This window comes from Lytechinus variegatus, chromosome 11, assembly GCF_018143015.1.
Source record: "Lytechinus variegatus isolate NC3 chromosome 11, Lvar_3.0, whole genome shotgun sequence".
Lineage (NCBI taxonomy): Eukaryota > Metazoa > Echinodermata > Echinoidea > Temnopleuroida > Toxopneustidae > Lytechinus > Lytechinus variegatus.
This window is the reverse complement of record NC_054750.1, coordinates 34,007,840-34,035,455: the sequence shown is the minus strand read 5'-3', so window position 1 is coordinate 34,035,455 and position 27,616 is coordinate 34,007,840. Positions and strand designations below refer to the sequence as shown.

The following is a 27,616-nucleotide window of genomic DNA, read 5'->3' as shown; positions in this document are numbered from 1 at the left end:
GATCATGTCGATCTCTAACGTCTAGAAATATGTTTATATGTTTCTGTATTATGTGGATGTCTATATCATATCTCTGAAATTATCTCACTTTCAGTTATTGTATTGTTATTTTTTATTTCTGCTCAGTAAATTTAATAATGAAATTCCGTTATTCGCAAATTAGTTTGGATTCACTTTTTATAATACGATTTGATCGCATTTTTTTAAAGATCAAACTCAAACATGAACACAAACCATTCTACATTTCAAATGAGCAAAACGAAATTACTCCGCCCCACCATTATTACTCGCGATTAGATGTGTAGGGAGGGGGCATTGGGGCCATCGTCGACATGTATTCATGTTCCGTCTGCTTCTTATCTTCCATGCCCGACGTAGCAACGGATGAACCGGAAGGGTTCATCATGTTCACGTGGTTAACCTGGTTGACATTGGATATCTCATTAACAGCAGGACGCTCGGCTGTGATAACCTGTTGTTGGGCCCTCACAGTGTAGACGAGTGTGGGGCCAGCAGGAGTCTGGGCGGGGGCCGCGGGAGTTCTTTGGGGCTTGCGGACCGCACTGTTGTGAGACATAAAGAAATTAAATTTCTTAAAATGAAATTAAAGAAATGATGCACGACACTTAACTAATTGAAATCAACTCGCTTGTTTTTAACATTTGTCTTTAACCCACGGTAGCCCATACTTCGAAGACAGCAGAAATTCATTTGTAAAACTACTTGACTAATAATGATACATTATTGGAGTAGAGGTGGGGGAGGGCTTGATGGCATAAAATTTCCATGACCAAGAAAAGAGGGAAGGAGAAAAAGTGAGATTATTTGTTTGGTGATATATGTATAATTATATGAGTCATTGCAAACAGTCCTTAACAGGTTCTAGCTTTTGTAGGCCAGCTATAAGCTTGCTTATCGAAAACTTCAGCTCGCGCTCAGTCGCGCCTCGCCTAATCTCCGTTTAGTTAGATCATCTTGTCCATTTAATACTGCTCAGAATATACAATATCGAGGTCGATTAATATAAAATCTCCCAAAACGTGACTCGCGCGCTACGCGCTCGCTTGATATAGGCCTTATCATGCTTATCTTGTTTGTAAGAATGAAGCTGAGATGTACCTACTAAAAATTCAGTCTGATTATTAAACACCTTAAAATAAATCAGCAAAAAAAAATGCTGTGCCCCTCTTTTTTGCCCGTTATTCCACTTTAACTGCAAACAACTGATCTGTATGCTTATTACAGACGCATCAACATGTGCAATATCATGATTAAGTGGAAAGCAACTGGATAAGAGCAAGGAGCTTTTGAGGCTCCTTGATAAGATGAAATGTGTGGAAAAGCGGAAAAAAAAATTACCACGCGCGATTCCATGTCCCAAATCATAATACAGTATTACATTAATCCACTTCCGCCTTTGTTTTGTATTATTTCCTCTCATCCTTTCCTTCATTTGTGTGACTTCTAGGAATATTTGTATTTGATAGAGTAAGCGTTCTATGAATACTTTAGGTATTAATCACTGTTGTTGTACTTACCAGACAATGACGCAAATCAACACCAAGACCACTACTCCGCCAATAATCCCGCCGATTAATGCAATCGATGGTCCTAGAACAATGACGATACAGGCAGTATTATTAGCAGTCTTGCGCGCAAAGGATACAACTTCAGAAAAAAGGGGTAAAAACCCACCTGAAACAAGTTGACTTATCAATTCACAAAAATTAAAGCATCATGAACGAAAAGTTTTAGCAATTTCAAGTTCAAGTTGGCCTTGAATGTGTCCCACTTAGAACTCTGGTCCGGCACGGGACTGGGAAGAACAATACTTTGCCTTTCTAAAAAAGTTCTGTTTTATTAAAAAAAGTGATAATACAACACGAAATGTTGATGCCACACACTCGTCATTTATTTGTATTTTAACATATGGAATATGACAAAGTCAAGGCATGAAACATCTAAAACAATGCAAGGTTTAGGCTTGTACCTCATCACACTGCACAGAGCCCCAAAATACTGAACACTGCGAGTCAGATGCACTGTGCGTCAGATGCAATGTGCGTCAGATGCACTGTGCGTCACATGCACTGCGCGTCACATGCACTGCGCGTCACATGCACTGTGCGTCAGATGAGGAGGAAACGTCACTGTAAGAGGTTTTATCATATATTAAATACACTGACTATGGGGTTACTATATTTCTTCACATAAATTATCTAAACTTGAATATCGGTCGGTAATTTCTTTTCATCCTGCAGTAGTTCAGTATTTCATTAGTACTACTATTATTCCAATATCTGATCTCTAGTTTTTTATAGTTTGTATTCTTATACGAGTATGAATTCATTTGCATATGATCGCGCTTGTGTGCTATAATTTTTGTGATTTTTTTTTTGTAGTGAAAATTTCTTTTTCACCTTAGGTTTTCTGGTTTCCTATCTTCTATGTAGCACTATTTTTGCTCTATCATCTATTCTTGTATCTTGATGACTCAAGTCCCAACTGATATTGATGACCAGGGAGAGAATGATTTCAATATAAACCTTTTGCAGTATGGTTCTAATGTATCAGTGAATGTTTTTTTTAGATGCTCTTGCTTCTTTTAATCTTGTCCCGCTTATCAATAGACCTACGCGTGTTACCGAAAATACTTCAACATTAATAGACATTTTCTCTAGGTCAACTGTCAATAAAATCATCGATCCTAATTTCCGATATTTCAGATCACTTTCCAGTAATTGCTTCATTTCCATTAGGTATAAGAAACTCAAGGAATATGAATGAAAATATTTTTTCTCGTAATTTTGGCTTCGAAAATATGCAAAGGTTCAAGTGTGATTTAAATGCAACCGATTGGAGTGTTGTCTTAAATGAGTCTGACGTTGAAAAAGCTTATTGTAAATTTCTTGAATTGTTGACAGCTCTATATGAAAAGAATTTCCCTCTCCTAAGCAAGAAACAAAAAGATGAAAGAAAATATCCTCAGTTGCCTTGGGTATCCAAATGTTTATTGAAACTTATCAACAAGAAAAATAAACTATTTTGTAAGTTTAAACTAAGAAGAACATTAGGAGCAAAGCAGAAATACTCTTGCTATAGGAATATTTTAACATCTGTACTACGAGACGCTAAAAAGTCATATAGTGAAGAAAAGTTTAAAGCAGTCTTCAAAGATATGAAGGGAACCTGGAAAATTATAAGACAAACGCTAAATTCAAAACAAAAGAGTCAGGGTCCCTCTAAACTTTTAGTAGATGGGGTTTTGACTGAAGATCATGTACAAATGAGTAACGCTTGGAATCAATTCTTTTCATCAATAGGAAATCATTTGTCATCTAGTCTTCCTGCTAGTCAAAAACTTTTCCATGATTACCTTGGTAATAGACTTCCCTGTTCATGATTCTTTACTCCTGTCGTTGAAAAGGAAGTGATTGACATTGTTCATATTTGAAAACAAATAAGGCTGCTGGGTATGATGGACTATCTAACAAGCTTATTAAAGAAGTCATTGATGTTATTGTTTCTCCTATTACTCATATATTCAATTTATCTATTGTACATGGAATTGTTCCTTTGAGTATGAAGATAGCCAAAGTTGTGCCGATTTACAACAAGGGAAATCCTCAGGAAGTTGGAAACTACCGGCCCATCTCTCTTCTTACATTTTTTTTCTAAAATTCTTGAAAAAATAATTTCTGTTCGTGTTATGAAGTTTTTGAAAATCAATAATATTCTCGCTCCTGAACAATTTGGTTTCCGTGAAAAACACACTACCTCTCATGCTCAGTTACATTTCATTGACAAAATTTCTTCTGCAAGAGATAATGGGCTCCATACTGTCGGTATATTCTTAGACTACTCCAAAGCCTTTGAACCATGACATCCTTTTGTATAAACTATCTTTCTGTGGATTCCGGGGTAAGGCTTTAGAGTGGTTCAAGAGCTACCTCTCTGATAGAAAACAGTTTGTATTTTTTTAATGGTGTTAAGTCATTTATGCAGTCAATTACATGGAAAGTGCCACAGGGTTCACTCCTTGGATCTATATAATTTCTCATATATATTAATGATTTCCCTCAGTCATCAAAAATCCTTTCATTTATCCTGTTTGCAGATGACTGAAGCATTTTTTTTTCTGAAACGAACCCCTGCAATTTATTGCAAATTATTAATTCAGAATTGATTTCTGTTAACGAATGGATCATTGCTAACAGGCTTTCCTTAAATCTTGTGAAAACAAACTACATGTTATTTAGCAATACCCTAGCAACATTGCCAGATAATATTAAAATTAATGATGTTCAGATTACTGAAGTATGGAGTACAAAATTCCTTGGGGTTCACATTGATAGTAAGCTGAATTGGAAAGTTCACATATCTCATTTATGTAAACTACTTTCCAGAAATTCAGGAGTCATTAATTCATTGAAGAGTATATTACCAAAACATATTTTATGCATGTTGTACTCAATTCTCATTTTGCCTTACTTGAATTATTGCATCCTTGCCTGGGGTAACGCTGCTAAAGTTCATTTGGATGGGTTATTAAAAGTGCAGAAAAGGGTAATTAGACTAGTATGTGGAGTTAGTTCACGATATCACACTAATATTTTGTTTCATGAAAACAAGTTCCTTATAAATTTACATGACATAATTGATCTCAACGTCGGTTGCAGTATGTATCAATAAAATAAGAGAACTTCCACTTGCCTTTTATTCATTATGTGTTAGAAATGACCAAATCCATTCTTACTATACAAGGCAAGTTTCTTTTCTCCACTTGCCATTGGCCAAAACTAGTTTTCGGCTAAATACATTTGTTTATACTGGGCCAAAATTATGAAACTCCCGTCCTCCTTCTTTGAAGCAATCAGTTAGCCTCAGTGTTTTTAGAAACAAGTTAAAGACCGATTTGCTGACGAAATACTTAGATCAGTAAACGAATGCCTGCTTGTTATATCTAGTCTAACTTTATAAATTGTATTCTTCCCACAATTATCTATGCAAAAATAGAGCTCTGCCTATTTTCTTTTTTTTTCCTCTTTTCTTTCTTTTTTTTGAATATTAGATTCTTATAGTTTAGGTCTAATAAGATTTGTTTGCATTCTGTATTTCACTTTTCTGTTACTTTTTAGTGTATCTTTTGTAAATATGTGTATCTGTACTTGGGTTAGTTACTACAATTTTTTGTTTGCTTGTTCTATGATGTTTTAAATGATTGCTTATTTTAAGTTTTTAATATTCTGGTGGCCTATGGTCCACAAGCTAAGCTTTTTAGTAGGTCACCACGTTTCATTTCCATCTATTCTCATGGGTGTTACTTACATGTATATTATACAAAAAGTCGGCACGTATTGTACAACGCCTACTTAGCTTGTTGTACGCGATCAAATGGGAGGCCGAATGTCACACATTCGTACCGTTGCACACAAGACGTACCATCCAAAATGTACCGTCCAAAACGTACCATTGCACGGCTTTAGAGGTGACGTCACAATGCGATTTCATTGAATAAGGTGACAATGCGCGTACAGCACGCTGGTTAAATGCGCAATGCTGTCCAAGATTATGTACGCTTGTGGGATTTTGCTTTTTGCTTTCAATATTTTTGCTCCCTTTTCATAGATTACTGGAGGGAAAAACTCTTGTTTTTTCATATTTTCGCTAGATTTCGAGGCGTCGTACAACACAAATAGCGAATATTCTTATTCGTGCAATGGTGCAAGATTTTGCATTCGGTTAAAGAAAGAAACGCTCTATTCAACTCTATTAGGGTTGCCATAGGTTTTTATGTTAGGTTTAAGCTTAGGTTTAATAATAATAATAATAATATAGGGCATTTATATTGCGCACATATCCACCTTGTTAGGTGCTCGAGGCGCTCCTATATTACCCGGCTAAGCTAGGCGTTCATAGCGCACACAGCTTTTTAAAGGACAAGTCCATCCCAACAAAAAATTGATTTGAATAAAAAGAGAAAAATTCAACAAGCATAACACTGAATATTTCATCAAAATCGGATGTAAAATAAGAAAGTTATGGCATTTTAAATTTTCGCTTCATTACAAAACAGTTATATGCACATCTCGGTCGGAATGCAAAAGAGGAAGTGATGACATTACTCACTCACTATTTCTTTTGTATTTTATTATATGAAATATTAATATTTTCTCATCATTGTAATGTGAAATGAAGTTTCATTCCTCCCTGAACACGTGGAATTCCATTATTTTAACATTTTGTGCTTCAGGCAAGGAGGTCCTAATCGTCAAATTCGTAAAAATTGAAATATTGTATAATTCAAACAATAAAAAACAAAAGAAATACTGAGTGGGTGACATCATCGACTCTCTCATTTGGATGTAACTGGCTCGTTCATATAACTATTTTGTTAAAATAAGCGAAACTTTGAAATGTCATAACTTTCTTATTTTACATCCGATTTCGATGAAATTTTCAGCATTGTGCTTGTCTGATTTTTCTCTATTGATTCAAATCAACATTTTTCTGAGATGGACTTGACCTTTAAGGAATTACTTCCTACCGGTACCCATTTACCTCACCTGGGTTGAGTGCAGCACATTGTGGATCTGTTTCTTGCTGAAGGAAATTTCGCCATGGCTGGGATTCGAACCCACGACCCTCTGTTTCAAAGTCCGAAGACTAATCCACTGGGCCACAACGCTCCAGTATAAGGTATAGTCTGTGTTAAACTCAGGGTTGAAGTTGGTCATTCCATTAGTGTGGAATTCACAGCGGAGCAATTGTCGCCGGAGCAAATGTCATGGAACCAAAGTTCACATATCCTCTCACCCACACACCCACCCTCACATTCCCACACATGCCCAAGCCAGTAGGCCTTCACTTCACACATTGCCATTTCTTATTCAGATTTATATCATTCCTAACATTTTGACATGTAATATTTTTCTCTTGCCATTATTATTGATATCTTTATCGTTATTATTATGATGATGATTATTATTATTATCGTTAATATTATTTATTATTAACCGTATCAGACATCTGAGCAGGGGAACTTTGAAACATTGTTGCCCGCTTAAGACTGGGATCAAATGGCCGGTCAATAACATTCCAATTGTTTATCCACGGGCCCAATTTATTGCCCGCTCGGGAGAGTCAATGAGAAAATGCGTGGAAATGTAGAGGGCAATAAAAGGAGCGCTAACATCCGGGTATTCTACGCGTTTTTGTACGCGTCCTTTAACCGCGCAGTGCTATACGTCATAATGGTAATCAAGTTGAGACAAAGCTGGATACTGCGTCCCTAGGCCAGGAACGCGTCATTTCAATTACGTCACAATGGTAAAGTTCAGAGGGCTAGTCTGCTCAACATGAGAAACGAGATTCTCATTCTAAAAATTTGAAATATCTAAATTTTAACAATTTTTGCTCTAGATGTCTGATTTGGTTAATAATAGCAATATTGACTGGCCTGGGGGCGAAGGGACGTATATCGCCCTCACTAAATTGATACCACCCTCGTCTACGACTCGGGCGATATAAAATCTAGTTTGGGCGATATATGTCGTATCGCCCCGAGGCCAGTCAATATTGCTTTATTATTGCTATCCTAATTTTGAGTTTTAGTTTTTTATTAAGATTTGCAATACCTCCTGCTTGTGGAGTTTGTGGAGAGCTGCAATCGATTGGTTCACGATCGAAATTCCCCGTGTAACCGTTGCAGATCCACTCAACTTGGTCATTGCCATTGTCACACTCGACTGTCACTGTAGTACTTGATGAGTAGCTGTCGCTGGGGTTGACGAATGAGGCCATTGACGGGGGATCTGGCAGGATACACGTAACACCTGATATTATAGGGGCGAGGGGTATGAAATATAATAAATATAACTATGTTGTTAAAAATAATATGACCTAAAATTATAACTAAACATCATATACTTGTATATACGCAAATTACTCACTTTATAATAATAATGATAATTTGACGTATTTAATTATTTGACTTATTTTTTAATAGTTTATCAAAATATGTGCATGCAGTACTTTCTTTCTCGAAACTCTAATCGCCCACAAATGTAATAACGCCCACAAATGTAATAACACTTTACCCACAAATGTAATAATTTCACCCACAAATGCAATAATGCACTTTACCCACAAATGTAATAATTTTTGATCGCCCACAAATGTAATAATGACTTTACCCACAAATGTTATAAATTTGAAGGGATTTTTGGCAAATCCGTTTTAAACTAAAATCCTATAGTAATGCGTTCATATAGCACAAAAGTGCAGTTTCTTTTCCTGACCCGGTTAATTAACAAATTATAATATAAGTCTCAAGTCTTTATTCCAAACCCGGTTGTTTAAAAATTTATAATATAAATCCAAAGTCTTTATTCCAGACCCGGTTGTTTAAAAGATGATAATATGAGCCCAAAGTCTTCATTCCAGACCCGATTGTTTAAAAAATGATAAGTCCAAAGTCTTTATTCCAGACCCGGTTGTTTAAAAGATAATAATATAAATCCAAAGTCTTTAATCCAGACCCAGATGTTTCAAAAATTATAATATAAATCCAAAGTCTTTTTTCCAGACCCGGTTGTTTAAAGAATTATGATATAATTCCAAAGTCTATTTTCAAGACATTATAATTTTAGTCCAAACTAAGATACAATAATGATATTCCAGTAGAATGAGAATCGAGCTTAGTCTTTTCTCCAGATGCTAATAGTAAATTGAGAATTAAGCATAGTCTTTGCTCCAGACCCGGTAACTAAAAGCTGAAACCCTATAGTAATGCGTTCATATAGCACAAAAAATGCGAAATCTTTTTCCAGACCCGGTTAATTAAAACATTATAATTTAAGCCCAAAGTCTTTATTCAAAAATCATGATATAAATGCAAAGTCTTTTTTGCAGACCCGGTTATTTCAAAACTTATAATAATTATTAAAAAAAAGACCCACGATCCTATTTATGTTGAATAACATGGAAATATAGCGTAGTCTTTCTGTCAGACCCAGTTATAAAAATCATTAAAAACACAACAGTAACAACAACAAAACAAAGACCATGCAACCATTTAAAAAAAATAATTTATTATATATTCCTTCCTTTTTTCTATGAAAAAAACACAAACAACAAAACATTTAAAACGTGAAAAAAGGCTAAGAAATGAGATATCAGTAAACAATAGGGAGGTCACTTCCCGAAAACGATAAGGTTGTTGATCGACGATCTATGATATAGTATATAAAAGAAAAACATTCTAACAAGAGAGGATAACCATTCCATTCCATGTTTTTTCATGCAATAAGTCATGATTGACTATTTTTGCCACCCACTGAATGAGAAGTAGGAAAACAATTTTATTTATTATCATTTTTATTATACTTCTTTTTTTTTAATTATTATTTCTTGTATATTCATTCCTTTTTTTCTATGACAAAAAAAAAACTTTAAATACATATAAAAGAAAAAACTGAGGAATAAGATAGCACACAATATGGGGATTACTTCCCGAAAACGATAAGGTTGTTGATCGACGATCTATGATATATTATATAAAAGAAAATCATTCTAACAAGAGGGGATAACGTTATAACAAGTTCTTCGGTACTTTAAATTTTCAGTGTACCAAGCACCATTTGTAATATATTCAGCATTTTTTTGTTGTTGATTAGTTACAATTCCAAAAATCTCAGTGGCCTAAGATATATTTTCTGGGGTTACATTGACCCGTAAAGTAAAGAGAGAGGGGGGGGGGATTTATGTGATCAAGAAGTGATAAGACAGAAAAAAAAATGATTTGAAATGACTGAAAGAGAGACAGGCAAAGAAAGAAGAGCCCCCTCCCACACCCGTACCAGAATTACGGAGTTAGGCTGTCCCGTCGGTGGATTCAGGTCCATCAACATCTTGAGGTTTGATGTTTCCAGTGGACAAACGTCTTTAAATATGGTGTAGTCTTTGCTTTAGACCCGTTATTTCAAAATAGAAAATTATTAGAAACGATAAAAACAGACAAACAATATTAAAAAAGACGCCACAATATCATTGATGTAGAATAACGGTGTTGTTGTTTTTGTTATTTTTGGTTTTTAAGACGCGTACCATTCAGATCTGAATATTTACGCCTTTTATTAATTTGTCGTTTTTGTGGTATGCGTTATCACAGGGTTTTTATAGTTTGGGAGATACTCGTGTCTAAGTTGCAAGATTAATCTTTTGCTTAATTTGTATTTTTAAGAGAACTGGGTGTGGGGTAAAGACAATTCTCTAAACCCAAGCATTTTAACTGGGTTTAAATTTAAAGATTGGTCTTAGATTGGATTTTTTTCAATATTTGTTTATCTTATAAATAACTGGGTCTAGACGAAGGTCTAAGCATTATACTCATGTTATTCAACAGGAATAAGAATATGACAAAGTCTTATGTTTTTAAGATTGTTTAAAATAATTTCTAAATGACTGGGTCTGGAATAGAGACAACGCTCTAAACATGTGTTTTTCTACTTGGTCTTAATTTGGAGGATTGTTGCTTCTTAGATTCGTTGTGGGGGTAGGATTTTATTGTTTTGTTATTCTCGAAATAATTGTGTCTGGAGGAAAGTCTACAATCGATCTCCATGTTATTCCACAGTAGTTAGATTATTGGGTATTCGTTTTTTATTTGTAAAAACTTTTTTTTTTAAATGATAACCAAGTCTGGAGAAAGGACGTTTGCTTTATCCATGCATAATTACAATCTTTTGTAGGGGTCTTAGTATAATTATACAACAAAATCTGGGTGTGGGGTAAAGACATATTTTTTACTGGGTGTAACTTTTGAAAATTGGTTTTAGATTTGATTTTCTTTTTTAATTCATTTTTTAGATAACCTGGTCTGTAGGAAAGAGTACGTTTTAAAACTCGTGTTATTCCAAAAAATATGATAGGGTCTTATGTTAGAATATTTGTTCGTAATTTTTGTAATGATTAGGTCTGGAATAAAGACAAAGTTCTAAACTTCTTTTTAAAAACAGGTTCCTAGGTTAAAGGATTGCTTGGTCTTAGATTTGGAGTTATTTCTATTTTTACTATAAGTGTTATTTTGAAAAACAAATGACTGAGTCTGGCTGAAAGACAACGCTATATGTCCATGTTATCCAGTATTAATAAAATTGTGGGGTCTTTATGCGGTTATTGATGCTGTTGTATTGTTATTAACAATTTTCGAATAACAGGGTTTGGAGAAAAGGCTAAGCTCGATTTTCTTTTTTCCACTGGAGTATCATTATGATATCTTAGTTTGGACTTATATTATAATTTTTGAAACTACCGGGTCTGGAAAAAAGACTTTGGACTTTTGTGCTATATGAAGGCATTACTATACGGTTTTAATTTTTAGTTTTAAATAACCGGGTCTGGAGAAAAGACTATGCTTGATTCTCAATTTACTCATATCGCATATATTCACACTACATTCCGTATAATTTAAACAACAACAAAGACATTGATTCCACCAGTTTCAATTAACTGGGTCTGGAGAGAAGACTAGTTTGGACTTATGCCATAAGTCCAAAGTCCCCCCCCCCATATTTGAAATAACCGGGTCTGGAAAAAAGACTTTGGACTTATAATTCTTTTTAAACAACCGGGTCTGGAGAAAAGACATTGAACTTATATTATTATTTTTTATAAAAATAAAGACTTTGGATTTCTATTATAATTTCTGAAACAACCAGGTCTGGAATAAAGACTTTGGACTTATATTATTATTTTTGAAACAACCGGGTCTGGAATAAAGACTTTGGATTTATATTATAATTTTTTAAACAACCGTGTCTGGAAAAAACACTATGGACTTATATTATTATTTTTTGAACAGTCGGGTCTGGAATAAAGACTTTGGATTTATATTATAATTTTTGAAACAACCGGGTCTCGAGAAAAGACTTGGGAATTTGAAACAACCGGGTCTGGAAAAAGACTTTGGACTTATATCATAATTTTTTAAACAACCGGGTCTAGAATAAAGACTTTGGGCTTATATTATTATTTTTTAAACAATTGGGTTTGGAATAAAGACTTTGGATTGATATTATAAATTTTGAAACAACCGGGTCTGGAGAAAAGACATTGAACTTATATTATTATTTTTTATAAAAATAAAGACTTTGGATTTCTATTATAATTTCTGAAACAACCAGGTCTGGAATAAAGACTTTGGACTTATATTATTATTTTTGAAACAACCGGGTCTGGAATAAAGACTTTGGATTTATATTATAATTTTTTAAACAACCGTGTCTGGAAAAAACACTATGGACTTATATTATTATTTTTTGAACAGTCGGGTCTGGAATAAAGACTTTGGATTTATATTATAATTTTTGAAACAACCGGGTCTCGAGAAAAGACTTGGGAATTTGAAACAACCGGGTCTGGAAAAAGACTTTGGACTTATATCATAATTTTTTAAACAACCGGGTCTAGAATAAAGACTTTGGGCTTATATTATTATTTTTTAAACAATTGGGTTTGGAATAAAGACTTTGGATTGATATTATAAATTTTGAAACAACCGGGTCTGGAAAAAAGACTTTGGACTTATATTATGATTTCTTAAACAACAGGGTCTCGAGAAAAGACTTCGGACTTGTATTATAATTTTTTAAACAACCGGGTCTGGAAAAAAGACTTTGGACTTATATTATTATACAGATATTGACTAATTGGGTGTGTAATATAAACATTCTTTGGACCTCCGGATTTGTATTTTCCCGAGGGGTTATATTTTCCCGAAGTGCGCAGCGCTGAGGGAAAATATGATCACGAGGGAAAATATTAATCGTTAAGGTGGTCCAAAAAATGTTTTTTTACACATCCCATCAGTCAATATCTGTTATATTAGATAGCCTCTAATGATGAAGTATAAAGTTAGGCCTAACGATGCGTGCAGCATGTTTATGATATTCAAAGTGATTGATTGAACTGGTATAGATCTAACATTAGATCTTGATCTACATATATCTAAGTATTGTTAGTCTAACGCAGTGAATGACCCTTTTCTATTCAAATCAACTTTGTTTAAGCCTAGCCCTAGATCTAAATCTAAGTTCGAGCCCAGTCCAGGTCCAAGGCAGGCCGATAATGCATGGTAACATCTAATCCACAAGAGGGCGCCATACACGTAAAAAATATATTCATGGACCGGTTAGTCAATATATTCATCGAAGGTGGACCGGCTGGGAAAATACATGGATTTCGATCATATCACGTGACGCGCAATTGACCAATCGCGCTTGGCTATCTGTCTTGGCTATCTAATATTATTTGTTAATTAACCGGGTCAGGAAAAGAGACTTTGCACTTTTGTGCTATATGAACGCGTTACTAAAGGATTTAAGTTTAGAACGGATTTGCCAAAAATCCTTTCAAATTTATAACATTTGTGGGTAAAGTCATTATTACATTTGTGGGCGATCAAAAATTATACATTTGTGGGTAAAGTGCATTATTACAATTGTGGGTGAAATTATTACATTTGTGGGTGAAGTGTTACTACATTTGTGGGCGTTATTACATTTGTGGGTAAAGTGTTATTACATTTGTGGGTAAAGTGTTATTACATTTGTGGGCGTTATTACATTTGTGGGTGCAACAGAGGTTTATTACTATCGTACATGCGATGCGATTTAGATACCTTGTCAGGAATTTCTATAGAGAAACTAACGCACGCGGAATTGTTGGAACTCTACCTGATCATTGATATTTCGAGAAACTACAGCTCATGCCATAGTTGGAACCCGGGGGGCCACTTACATTGACGAGTGGATACCATGCGCGACCAAAAAACACGTAAAAAGGATGTCTTTTTAACGATAGGGCACGTTACGTCCGTAACGTGATAAGGGTGTCAATGGCACAAAAATAATGAAAAAAGGGTATCTATTTCGCTAGGAAAATTACGTGTTTAGGGTCGAATTTGCGGGAATGATAAAACAAAATTAAAATGTTTTATAAAGGATGTCGTTTTTGCCCAACTGTTCGTGTTTAGAGTACGATTTGCGCGAGGTATAGAAGGTGGGGTCGTACTAAACCAAATAAGGTAAAGCCGACCACCGAAGGACCCGTAACAATAATACATTCCTGTACTTGTTTAGGGGTGCATTTCAGGGAATATTTCCCAAATTTTCAGAATATGGAAATTACGTGTTTAGGGTGCTTTTCGAGACCCCATGGTCGCGCATGGTATCCACTCGTGAATGGAAGTGGCCCCCCCCCCGGGGGAGTTGGAACTATACCTGATCAGTTCTAGAGAGAAACTAACGCACGGGAGGGGGGGGGGTCGTTGGAACTCGATATAACTGATCAGTGCTTTCTCAAGAGACAGAAACTACCGCGCATGCATTAGATGGAACAATACCTAATCAGGGTTTCTATTAAAAAAAATAAAATAACGCACGCGCGATCGTTCAAACTCCTAATCAGTGATATCTCGATAAACGGAAACAGCCGCTCATGTCATAGTTGGAACTAAACCTGATCAGGAGTTTCTAGAGATAGATCCCGCATGTTTAGACCACCTGATCAGATGTTTCTGGATGTCGAGAATTGTTGCATGTGCTCTTTAGCGAGGGCACCTATTTAAGGTTTGAGGGTAGTCAGGCCTGGCTCATTTGGATGTTTTGAAATGCACCACTACTATTTACGATGCAGGTTTCATATTTTATCATCACGGTTGCCGCACACGACTGAGCTGCAATGAATCCATGCACTTACGTGTGAAACAGTTGAACCCCTCCCATCCAACTATGCAAACGCATTCTGGAGTATCATACGCGATCAACTGACATCGACTGTTACCAATGCAGGATGTATCACAGGTTAAGTCTGGAGAGAGGGGGGGGGGAGAGGGAGGTGAGCAACAAAAAATCATGTCAAGGAGAGAAAAAGATACGTCGATCTTAATTGAAGTTATGGCCTATATACAACCAGAAGAATCATGTCTGAACTTTCTTTTATTCCTACTCACTGTAATGCTGGTAGTCTCACTGATATCCTGGAAAAATTAATGATTATCAAAAACAAACGAACCACTCCCCCGTCCTTGTAATTCGGGAGCTAGTCATAAAGCAAATAGTGATTTTTCATCGTTGACTATTGTTATAAGCTACCGAAAACCTTGCTCCTGAATGACTCAGGCTACATAAAACACCCCCCCCCCCTTTCTCACTTGCATAGATCTTGACATGAGTAGGTGACCCTTGTGTAAATCCAGTAACTTCCCTGATATCCTCAACCCCGATTTCAGACGCATGAAGACCTTGCGACGAGAAGTCGGTAAAGTAGATTGAGTTGAAATAGAGCGAGATGCCAACGAGGGTTAAGTCCCCTCTTTCGGCGTAGACGTGATCTCTCCGGTCGGATAAGTCATCGAGATCGATCGACTCTATGACATCATAAAAACCTTCCGTCCAGTACAAGCGTTGTTCTGTATACGAGAAGAGATTTAGATTATACCGGTGTTGGCAGATTTAATTCAATTCATTTTTAGTCAATCATTTAAAAATGAATATGCAAACCAAAGTATATATACAAATCATACATGAATGTACAATGTAGGTTAAATGATTAGGGTGCCCCTAGATTAGGGACCCTACATTTTAAGATGGTGCTCCTGGGTATGAGATTGAAAACCGTGATCGAATCCGAATGCTCCAACCCACACAAAACAATCATGTACGTTGCAGTAAATAGTTCCCTACACTCCAGGTGGACTTTTGACTTCAACCAGCACCTGCTGGGGTATCTTCACAGAATCAACGCAATTTTATATAAATAATAAACCTTTCAGGATAGAATTCCCGCTCGCAGAAGGACTTTGAGATGCGAAAATTACTGTCTCCGAAATGCGTTGGCAAATTGTAAACTCTCTTTAAAACAATAATGAAATATGCGAAAGGAGGTGTTAGAGTCCAATGACAATAATGTTTGACTTTCATAGGAATTGCAAACGTTGGTTTCTAGTAGTTAATTTTAATAGTAATAATAATAAGCATTTGCTTAGCGCCATCTATCTAGGCGCAATGTTATTATTGTTACCCCGGCTTTAGCTCGAGCTGCCTTTTAGCGCTCGTGCATTCAAAGAATTAATCCTGCCGGGTCAAGTGCAATTTTTTTTGCTGAAGGAAAACACGCCATGGCTAGAATTCGAACCCACGAGAAAGGCGAGAGTCAGATCCACTGGATCACATCTCTAAATGTTAAATTGATTTTTAAAAAGTCGTTGCCTTGTACATGTACCTTGTGAATCAAGGGCCAGTCCGTAAGGTTGTGTAAGGGATGCTGTAATCAACTTTCTCCGATCGGAACCATCTTTATTTGACATTTCAATCTTTCCAGTTGTCTGACCTTCGTCACACCAATACAGTTTCCTTTTAACATTAAAAAAGTGATAGCAATATATATCTTTGTATCAGTTAAACGGAAGAAGTTAAAGGGTTCACTCTAAATTTCATGGATTTAAAGTAAATCGTTATGGATTGTATATTGTAGGGACCAATCGAATTCTGGATTTAGTTTTAATGTAAAAATAACTTTTGAATATTTTGAGATTGAGAATAAATCTTTAAGATTAAGACAAATCCTGCATTCGATTGGTTCTTGTACCTTTTTCAAACTCTGGCAATTTTACGAATAGTATCCTTGAAACCCTAATTCGGGCTTAATCCTAATGAAGCAGGGAGTTTTGTTTTTATTTTGCTGTTGAGAGTGTCCAGGTAAATTTTTGTTACGTGGATTTTAAGATAATTTTCAAAGAATGTTTTTCATTGTGCTTATTAAATTTCCAACCCCTTAAAAGAGAGAAAAACCCAGACATTATTCTACGCATTACCCAAGATATCTGGGACTCTCTTTTAAGGGGAACAAAATGAATAAGCAGCGGTATCAAGCTTTGCTATAGAACAACAGAGAGTAGGTTGTGGAGGAAGGAGGGGGAGGAAGGGGAGGGGAGGAAGGGGAGGGGAGAGGGCAGAGAAAGAAAGTGTGACGAGGCTGATGAGGAAGATGCCATGTATATACCTACCCTCTTTTTTGAGATAGGGTAATGCTCCATGGGAGATAGAGACCACTACTTATAATAGTTCGGCGGTCACTGCCATCCAGACTAGCACTCGTGATACGTTCTAGCAGTATATCCGTCCAGTAAAATCGGCTCGCCGCTAGATCTAAGACTAATCCTTCTGGGGCTTAATGGGTAAGAATGAAACGAAAAAAATCAAGAAATGGTGAATTCGGTGAAAGAACACATCAGGCCAACCTGTAGAGTTCAGACATTTCCTTGAAATAAAGAGCCCATACAAACCTGTTTTTCAGAAGTAAAACTTTAGTGCCATCAGCTTTCCATGAATAAAACAAAAATAATCATTTGTAGTCGTCTCTTTCATTCAATAATCCCTTGAGATAAAGTCTAATCGGCCTCTTTATGATTTGGTACTGAAATTTTCCACTTGTGGGGCCTCGAATGCAAGATCACGTTATGATAATGATGCACATCATTTACTTAGCGCCATATATCTGTCAAAGACATTCAAAGGCGCATTGGAGGAGCCAGCAAATGTGGGTCGCCTACAATAGCGCACATAGAACTGTGACCTGCAGGTCTTTCCTCCCGATAACTGGTTGGGGAATTCAGGTTGACCACTACACCGTGGTTCCCCCTCCCTACACTTATTCTAATAGTGCAGTGGGTTCAACGTGCAAAGGTGGTAATTGTCCTCTACACGGGACCTCCATTTAACGTCCTATCCGAGGGACGGAATGTTTTCCACTGTAACATAGCCTGCATCTTTTAAACAGGGGAGAGACGTTTACACACAACGCACTGGCTTCAGTCATCCGCCCGGGGTGGACTCGAACCCACGTAATGGCAGAATAAAATGGGAAACATGTCTTTCTGTTTCTTGTATCAGGGTTTTATAGTATCAAATAGCAAGGTATTTACACGATCCCTTCATTTGTTGTTTTTTTTATCCAAATGATGGTAATATTAACGAGGGCAGGGGCAATGATGCAATTGTATGAAGGTACTGTAGTTACGATTAGGGGAAAACTAGTGAGTCAGTGTGCTAAAGGAACCTTAAGGCTTATTCAACTGAACAAACGTTAAACGAACTGAATAATACCAAGTAATCCACAATTGCTGAATGAATTAATAAATAATTTCTTAGCAGTACTTACTTCCAATGCCTTGGTTTTCGTTAACTATTATTTCTTGCCCCGACCCATCAATGAAAGCCCGACTGATTCTTTTAGTCTCCTCATCGGTCCAATATATCCTGTTGGTTTGATAGTCGTAGTCAATGCCTACTGGAGCCTCGACGCCTGTCAAGTCGATTTCCTCGATGTCCTGCCCAAAGAAATATGGGCCAGTGTTCTCGCCGACAAAGACCTTACCATGGATCACGTCTGTTATGAAGATTCTGTCAGCTGAGCGGAAATTGAAGCAGTGTTAACAGTATTAAATACACTGACTATGGGGTCACTATATTTCTTTACATCAATTATCTAAATTGAATATCGGTCAGTAATTTGACATAGGGCCTAAATTAGTTGTCTGGAATCCAGATGAAAGGATATAGTGAAAAATAGCTCTGTATAGGTACCAGTGCCGCCGGCGAAGGTGAAATGATTAATTTATAGAAACCCATGCAAAAGACCCCCCCCCCACACACACACACACACAACCACACACATCCTCATACATCCACCCAAAATTATATATATATATATACACACACGCGCGTGCGCGCTCCATAGGTAACCAAAGTGACACGACATTTGCTCCTACGACTATTGCTCCTGGCTTTATTTCGTCTAAGATGTAGGATTAGTGTCGCCATAGGTTTTTATGTTAGGTTAAGCTTAGGTTTAGTATAAGCATGATAAGGTATAGTCTGTGTTAAACTCAGGGTTGAAGTTGGTGATCCATAAGTGTGTGGAATTCACAGCGGAGCAATTGTTGCCGGAGCAAATGTCATGGAACCAAAGTTCACATATCCTCTCACCCACACACCCACCCTCACATTCCCACACACGCCCAAACCAGTAGGCCTTCACACATTACCATTTCTTATTCAGATTAATATCATTCCTAACATTTTGACATCTAATATTTTTCTCTTGTAAAAGTGCGCACTATTATTGATATCTTTATCGTTATTATTATGATGATGATAATTATGATTATCACTATTTTCGTTAATATTATTTATTATTGCTATCCTAATTTTGAGTTTTAGTTTTGTATTAAGATTTGCAATACCTGCTGCTCGTGGAGAGCTGCAATCGATTGGTTCACGATCGAAATTCCCCGTGTAACCGTTGCAGATCCACTCAACTTGGTCATTGCCATTGTCACACACGACTGTCACTGTAGTACTTGATGAGTAGCTGTCGCTGGGGTTGACGAATGAGGCCATTGACGGGGGATCTGGCAGGATACACGTAACACCTGAAAATAGGGGCGAGCGAGGGGAATGAAATATAATCAATATACTTATCTTTGGTGTTAAAAAAGAATATGACCTAAAATGATAACTATATATCACATACTTGCTTATACGCTAATTGCTCACTTTATCAGAATTCTCTAAGAGATCTACAACGAGGCAGCATTAACCTGGCTTTATTAGTGCACCTGAACGCTTTGCGTTTAAAGAAATATATTCCTGCCAGGTACCAATTTATACATCACCTGGGATGAGTGCAGCACAATTTCAATAAATTTATAGCTGGAGAAAAATACGCCATACACGCCAAAATCCAGAACCACCACGACGTAGACTATGTCTTTTAATGCGGGCCATATAAGACCATGATTGTTTAATCGCATCGCATGTACGATAGTGATTCCCCCTACCCTCGTTAGGGTTTCGAGAAAGAAACTACCGTATCCGACGCGTACATGATATGCAACGCTCGATCTTATTGATAGATACGCATTAGTGCGCGTCCTCATGACACGATCTGACCAATGCGGTCAAGCCTTTCATACCGTACGCAACTCGGTATTTAAGTGCGACTCTAAGTCATACTATAATCTTTGTGAAACACCCCCTGGGGTATCTCGAAAGAAACTACTGTAGTTACAACCCCCTGATCGGGTTTCTATAGAGAAAGTAAAGCTTCTGCGCTTTTTGGAATCCTACCTAATCAGAGATATCTCGAAAGATTGAACTATACCGCACATGAAATAGATACATAATCAGGGGTTTTAGAGTAAAACTAACGCACGCGCGATTGGATCGTTGGAAGACCAGATAGTTCTCGAGAGACAGAAACTACCGCACTTGCCAAAGTTGGAACTACACCTGATCAGGGATTTCTAGAGAGAAACTAACGCACGCGCGATCATTGGAATTTATTCTACTGATCAGGGATATCTCGAGAGACAAAAACTACCGGACATGCAATAGATATGGAATAATGCCTGATCAGGGTTTCTAGAGAGAAAAAAAATGATAACGCACGCGCGATCGTTGAAACTCTTCCTGATGGTTACACGGGCCTAATTATTAGTGGCAGGCCATAGATATTCATTCGAGCCAACCCATTGCTATTTTTTTTATATGGCTGATTGACAAAGTGTATGCATATGATTGTCCATCTAACACTGATTCTATTTTTGGTAATTACTGAACTTCCTTTTCCCAAATTGGGAAGAAATATCACCAATTTTGGACTATATTTTGACTGGTGAAAGGATTAGGGCTATTTTGCTATTTGAGGTGATGAATCTGCTCCCCCCGAAGGTGTCTTCAAACACGCCAATTTATTTTTAAAATGAGCCGGTGGAGGGACCCTTTTCTGGTCAGATATGGATTGCCAGATATATATCGTATCCACTGGTAGTAAACTTTCGACCCCCGAATTTCATCCCTATTTTTTATGAATTTTTAAAGTGCCAATTAAACACATGAGTCTATGGGGAATGAATTAGGCCTGTGAAACCTGTACAGTGATATCTCGATAAACGGAAACAACCGCTCATGTCATAGTTGGAACTAAAACTGATCAGGAGTTTCTAGAGATAGATCCCGCACGTGCGCATGTTAAGACCACCTGATCAATGTTCCTAGATGTCGAGAATTGTTGCAAGTGCTCTTTAGCTAGGGCACCTAATAAAGGTTTCAGGGTAGTCAGGCCTGGCTCATTTGGATGTTTTGAACTGTACCACTACTATATACGATGCAGGTTTCATCATGAAGTCCTCCCCTAGCTAAGCCATGTTGTCAAGTGTCTTCATCAGCACGGTTGCCGCACACGATTGAACTGCAATTAAACAATGCACTTACGTGTAAAACAGTTGAACCCCTCCCATCCAACTATGCAAACGCATTCTGGAGTATCATACGCGATCAACTGACATCGACTGTTACCAATGCAGGATGTATCACAGGTTAAGTCTGGAGAGAGAGGGGGGGGGGGGGAGGTGAGCAACAAAAAATCATGTCAAGGAGAGAAAAATATACGTCGATCTTAATTGAAGTTATAGCCTATATTCAACCAGAAGAATCATGACTGATCTTTCTTTTATTCATGTTCATTAAAATGCTGATAGTCTCAATAATATCCTGGAAAATGATTATCGGTTAAAAAAGACCTGACCCACTCCCCCGTCCTTGTAATTACGGAGCTACAAGCAAATAATGATTTTCACCGTTGACTATTATTATAAGCTACTGAAAACCTTGTTTCTGATTGGCTCAGGATACATACCCACCCCCCTTTCTCACCTGCATAGATCTTGACACGAGTAGGTGCCCCTTCTGTAAATCCAGTAACTTCCCTGATATCCTCAGCCCCGATTTCAGACGCATAAAGTCTTCCCGACGAGAAGTCGGTAAAGTAGATTGAGCTGAAATAGAGCGAGATGCCAAATAGGATTAAGTCCCCTCTTTCGGCGTAGACGTGACCTTTCCGGTCGGATAAGTCATCGAGATTGATCGAATGTATGACATCATGAAAACCTTCCGTCCAGTACAAGCGTTGTTCTGTATACAAGAAGAGGTTCATATTATTCCGGAGTTGGCGGAGGGTCTACGATTTAATTCAATTAATTGTTATTCAATCATTTAAAATTCAATATACAAACAAAATATATACAAATCATACATGGATGTACAACATTTTAAATGATTAGGGTGCTCCTTGATCAGGGACCCTAGATTTTCAGATGGTGCTGCATGGTATAACCGTGATCGAATTCGAATGCTCTAGCCAACACAAAACAATCATATACGTTGCAGTAATTGTTCCCTACACTCCGGGTGGACTTTTGTCTTCAACCAGCAACGTGGTGGGGCATCTTCACGGAATCAAAGCAATTTTATATGAATACCAAACCTTTTAAAACAGAATTCCGACTCGCAGGATGACTTTGAGATGCGGAAAATACTGTCTCCGAAATGCGTCGGCAAATCGTAAACTCTGTTTCCTGTTTCTGTTTTATGGTAACTCCCGTTGAAACTCGGCAGGACAGGATTTTGCTGGTAAACGCCAAGCTGATATATAATCAAATACCGTCCCTGGAAACATTTTACATCTAGGTTAATCAGTCACAGTAGCTGACCTTCTAGACGACAGATATTATTCTCGGGCCTTTTTATCAAAGTCATTGGCAGAGTGGGGATTACATGACGCGCCCACATTACTGTTCCTGGTCAGTCTTTAATACCAAATATAGTTTCTCGTAATTAGCTATGGAAATGACATCAAATCTCCTTCCTGATTCTGGAAGATTTTGTAGCAAACTTCACTGTGAGGGCCCTACGTCACAGGGGGGGGGGCATGTTACGACACATTTCGGTAAAAGATATTTGTTACCAAAATGGGCCGATAGTGCTGTTACGGTAATGTAACAGGGCATGTCCTTTTGAATAACCATTATTAAGAAATCCTGAAAAGTTAAAGGACAAGTGCACCCCAACATAAAGTTGATTTCAATAAAAAGGGAGAAATCCACAAACATAACACTGAAAATTTCATCAAAATCCATTGTAAAATAAGGAAGTTATGACATCTTAAAATTTTGCTTAATTTCACAAAACAGTTATATGCACATCCTGTTGGATATGCAAATGAGGAGACTAATGACGTCATCCACTCACTGTTTCTTTTATATTTTATTATATGATATACTATAAAATGTCCTATTTTTCTCCTCCTTGTCAATTGAAACAATGACTAATTCCTCCCTCAAGGCCTGAAAATGTGGAATGAGCATTGTTAAATACTATATGATTTAGTCAAGTTGGTACTCATTGTCAAATCTATAAGAAATGAAATATTGTATGATTCAAATAGTAAAAAACAAAAGAAATAGTGAGGGAAATCATCGAATGTCTCATTTGAGTTGTGCATTTCACTGTTTTGTGAAAAACTTTAAAATGCCATAACTTTCTTATTTTACATCCAATTTTGATGAAATTTTCAGCATTTTGCTAGTTTGATTATTGTCTATTTATTCAAATCAACATCTTCTGGGGTGGACTTGACCTTTAAGTTTAGGACATAATGAGCTGATAAATCAATTATGTTTATAAGATCACTTTCATTTTCTATCGAAATGTACAAAATGTGTGTAGACGCCTTGCTGTCATGTTGAGGACGTCACATTCCAGTCGCTTACAATTAATTTTGTGTGTATTTTGGTGTGGATGCCTTGATTTGATGTTTGTTTTTAGAGCGTATTTCTCTTGATATAGTCTATCAGAGAACAGAAAACGAGTTTGCTATATTATTCTTTCGTTAAGTTTAAAAGCGTTGGTCTGTTAGTTATTATGTTAATCTCATGTTCCGGAAAATACTTCGTGTTTCATCTCTAAATGTTTAATTGATTTTTAAAAAGTCGTTGCCTTGTACATGTACCTTGTGAATCAAGGGCCAGTCCGTAAGGTTGTGTAAGGGATGCTGTAATCAACTTTCTCCGATCGGAACCATCTTTATTTGACATTTCAATCTTTCCAGTTGTCTGACCTTCGTCACACCAATACAGTTTCCTTTTAACAATAAAAAGAGTGATAGCAATAGTTATGTATGCATGAGTCAAACGTAAGAAGTTGAAGGGTCCACTCTAAATTGCATGGATTTAAATCAAATCATTATGGATTGTAGATTGTTTTGAATATTTTGAGATGGAGAATGAATAATTAAGATTAAGACGAAATCCTGTATTCGATTGGTTCCTCACTAAAGGTGCTAAAATCCACCTGGACTTATTTCGAACTCTGGTAATTTTACGAATAGTGTCCTTGAAACACTAATTCAGGCTTATTCCTATTGATGCAGGGTGTTTTTATTTTGCTGTTGAGAGTTTCCAAATAAGTTTTTGTTACGTGGATTTTAAGATTATTTTTAAAGAATATTTTTCATTGTGCTTATTAAAGTTCCACCCCCTTAAAAGAGAGAGTCCCAAACATTATATTAGCCGGAATATCTGGGGCTCTCTTTTAAATTGAACAAAATGAGAGTGTGATGTGAAGGGGGGGTAGAAGGAGAGAGGACATAGAAGAAAGTGCGACTTGGCTGAGGAAGATGCCATGAATATACCTACCCTCTTTTTTGAGAAAGGGTAATGCTCCATGGACGATAGAGATCACTACTTATAATAGTTCGGCGGTTACTCCCATCCAGACTAGCACTCGTAATACGTTCTAGCAGTGTATCCGTCCAATACAATAGTCTCGCCGCTAGATCTAAGACTATCCCTTGTGGGGCTTAATGGGTAAGAATGAAACGAAAAAAAAATCAAGACATGGTGAATTCGGTGAAAGAACACATCAAGCCAACCTGTAGAGTTCAGACATTTCCTTGAAATAAAAAGCCCATACAAACCTGTTTTTCAGAAATAAAACTTTAGTGCCATCAGCTTTTCATTAATAAAACAAAAATAATAATCATTTGCATGCATTCGTCTCTTTCATTCAATAATCCCTTTAGATAAAGTCTAATCGGCCTCTTTATGTTTTGGTACTGAAATTTTTTACTTGTGGAGCCTCGAATGCAAGATCACGTTATGATGATGATGCACATCATTTATTCAGCGCCATATATCTGCCAAAAACTTTCAAAGGCGCATTGGAGGTCGGAGCCAGCAAATCTGGGTCGCCTACAAGGGCGCGCACACAGAACTGTGACCTGCAGGTCTTTCATCCCGATAACTGGTTGGGAAATGCAGGTGGACCACTACACCGGGGTCCCCCCTACTCTTATTCGAATACTGCAGTGGGTTCATAACGTGCAAATGTGGTGATTGTCCTCTACACGGGACTTCCATTTAACGTCCTGTCCGAGGGACGGAATGTTTCCACTGTAACATAGCCTGCATCTATTAAACAGGGGAGAGACGTTTTTAAACACAACGCACTGACTTCAGTCATCCGCCCGGGGTGGACTCGAACCCACGTAATGGCAGAATAAAATGGGAAACATGTCTTTCTGATTCTTGTATCAGGGTTTTATGGTATCAAAAAGGAAGGTATTTACACTATCCCTCTATTTCTTTTTTTCCAAATGATGGCAATATTAACGGGGGCAGTGGCAATGATGCAATTGAATGAAGGTAGTTACGATGAGGGAAAGTTGGGGAGAAGTCGAACAAAAACTACAATTGAGTCAATGTGCTGAAAGAACCTTAAGGCTTATTCAACTGAACAAATGTTAAACCAACCGAATAATACCAAGTAATCCACAATTGCTGAATGAATGAATTAATAAATAATTTTTTTAGCAGTACTTACATCCAATGCCTTGGTTTTCGTTAACTATTATTTCTTGTCCCGACCCATCAATGAAAGCCCGACTGATTCTTCTAGTCTCCCGATCAGTCCAATATATCCTGTTGGTTCGATAATCGTAGTCAATGCCTACGGGAGCCTCAACGCCTGCCAGGTCGATTTCCTCGATGTCCTGCCCATAGAAATATGGGCCAGTGTTCTCGCCGACGAAGACCTTACCATGGACCACGTCTGTTATGAAGATTTTGTCAGCTGGGCGGAAAGTGAAGCAGTGTTAACAAATTAACGATAATGATCATATCATAAGAAACAATTCTACAACTACTAATACCATCACCACCACCACTACTACTACCACTACTACTAGACTACAACTAGAATTACTAATATGAAACCGCTCTTAGGCCTCAATATCAATACAGGGTGTTTCTAAAAAAGGTAATCGAAGTTCAAAGATCATCTGTATCAAGAATACATGTTTTATTCTTGTGATATGCATTCTACCTTATTGAGTAACTCATCAACTTTAATTTGACAACTTGCTTATGTCATGATTAGCACAGGTCACAGAGTTATCGTTCTTCGAATGCGAAGGGTACATAACCTACTTTTTCCAAGTTTTGAGTTTCAATGAACATGTATCCATATTTTAAGATAGAGGCAGTATTGTGATTGATTGTTTTTCATTATAATCCCATTTTTTATTCAAATTTTCCTCCTAATATTCCAGAGATACTATCGCGCAGAGAGCGTTTATGTCTTCCTGTTATTGAGGTCATTTATGTGCGTGCGGAAGTGTCCGGATCATAGTAATAACATATTTCATGTCCCAAAAATCGTCTTCTTGAATTTGCTGCTTCTTATCTAATGCATGTTGATTGAGAATCATTTTCGAACACAGGGGATCAGCCAACAAAACCAAAAGCAGGAAAGCTGTGCCTTTGTAAATAATCAGACACGCCTTGGTAGTCGCTAATGTCAAAACACCTGTATGATCTCATGAAGATGCACATAATCACTAGGCGGTGGATCTCGTTCGATCAATGAAATGATTGCGTTGAATGTCCATCTCTGAACTGTCCATGCACGCACACACCTTCCTACACATTACACAAACGCACCCACCCTCCCACACACACCCATTTCACATACATAAATGCTGTTAAACGTGAACGTTAAAAGTAGGCCTTCACACCGTGTGTAATGGCGCATAAAAAGTAGGAAAACCAAGACCATTAACTCTGTATACAACATGAATTTGGGGACGTTTATGACAAATGGGGGATATTTTCAGTATACCACTACTCACCTACACACGAACTCTCTCTCTCTCACACACACATGTTATATATATTTAATGTATCTAAGCACTAGCTTTGGCCCAGTTGATGCATGGCGGCTTGTCATTGTTCAAAACTCACCTACACCCGACAACGGAAAAAATGTTATTGGTGGTGTCGAAAATCTGTTTTCTGACGGCCAATTGGATCGGGATCGCCCGAGCAACTAACCCGTCTCTGTGTTCTAGTGGTTAAGGCGTTCAAAGCTTGTGGGCCTGGTTCAATTCCCGGCAGAGACATTTTTTGGCAATATTTCCAAAGGGCAGATAACTCTGGGGAACCTTGATTTAAGCTTTGCCTATACCATTGTTCTCTTCATTCATTTCTTTCAAAACATATTTCAATACAAGAGTTGCCAAAGCTGTTGTACGTGTATAATTTCAAATACCTTATCATTTTAAAGCCCATTGCACACTACGTCATACGATTTTTTAATAGATCACATCACTAAATGTGAAAGTTCCAAGAAGTAAAGATGTTTTATTTGAAGTGTGG

General features: G+C 37.2%; 1 protein-coding gene across 1 annotated transcript; it reads right to left on the bottom strand.

Moving 5' to 3' along the window:
- Positions 1–283: 283 nt before the first annotated feature.
- Positions 284–27,361, bottom strand: LOC121423548 (low-density lipoprotein receptor-related protein 5-like). The gene is made up of 15 exons (XM_041618901.1): positions 27,259–27,361; positions 25,785–26,033; positions 24,599–24,761; positions 23,914–24,044; positions 21,780–22,037; positions 21,339–21,449; positions 19,307–19,495; positions 18,223–18,471; positions 17,069–17,231; positions 16,285–16,415; positions 15,215–15,472; positions 14,761–14,871; positions 7,638–7,835; positions 1,539–1,668; positions 284–563 (listed from the first exon to the last, which is right to left on the bottom strand). Exons 1-15 carry the CDS (start codon positions 27,359–27,361, stop codon positions 284–286), a joined length of 2,724 nt encoding a protein of 907 aa, XP_041474835.1.
- Positions 27,362–27,616: the final 255 nt, after the last annotated feature.

Excerpts from the sequence above, each read along its gene's own strand:
- LOC121423548 (XM_041618901.1), bottom strand. The coding sequence starts at position 27,361 with ATGTCTCTGCCGGGAATTGAACCAGGCCCACAAGCTTTGAACGCCTTA. Across the intron at positions 21,450-21,779 it reads TCGTGTCAAGATCTATGCAG|ACTTAACCTGTGATACATCC; the intron begins GTGAGAAAGGGG and ends CTCTCTCTCCAG. Across the intron at positions 19,496-21,338 it reads GGGGTTCAACTGTTTTACAC|GTGTTACGTGTATCCTGCCA; the intron begins GTAAGTGCATTG and ends CCCTATTTTCAG.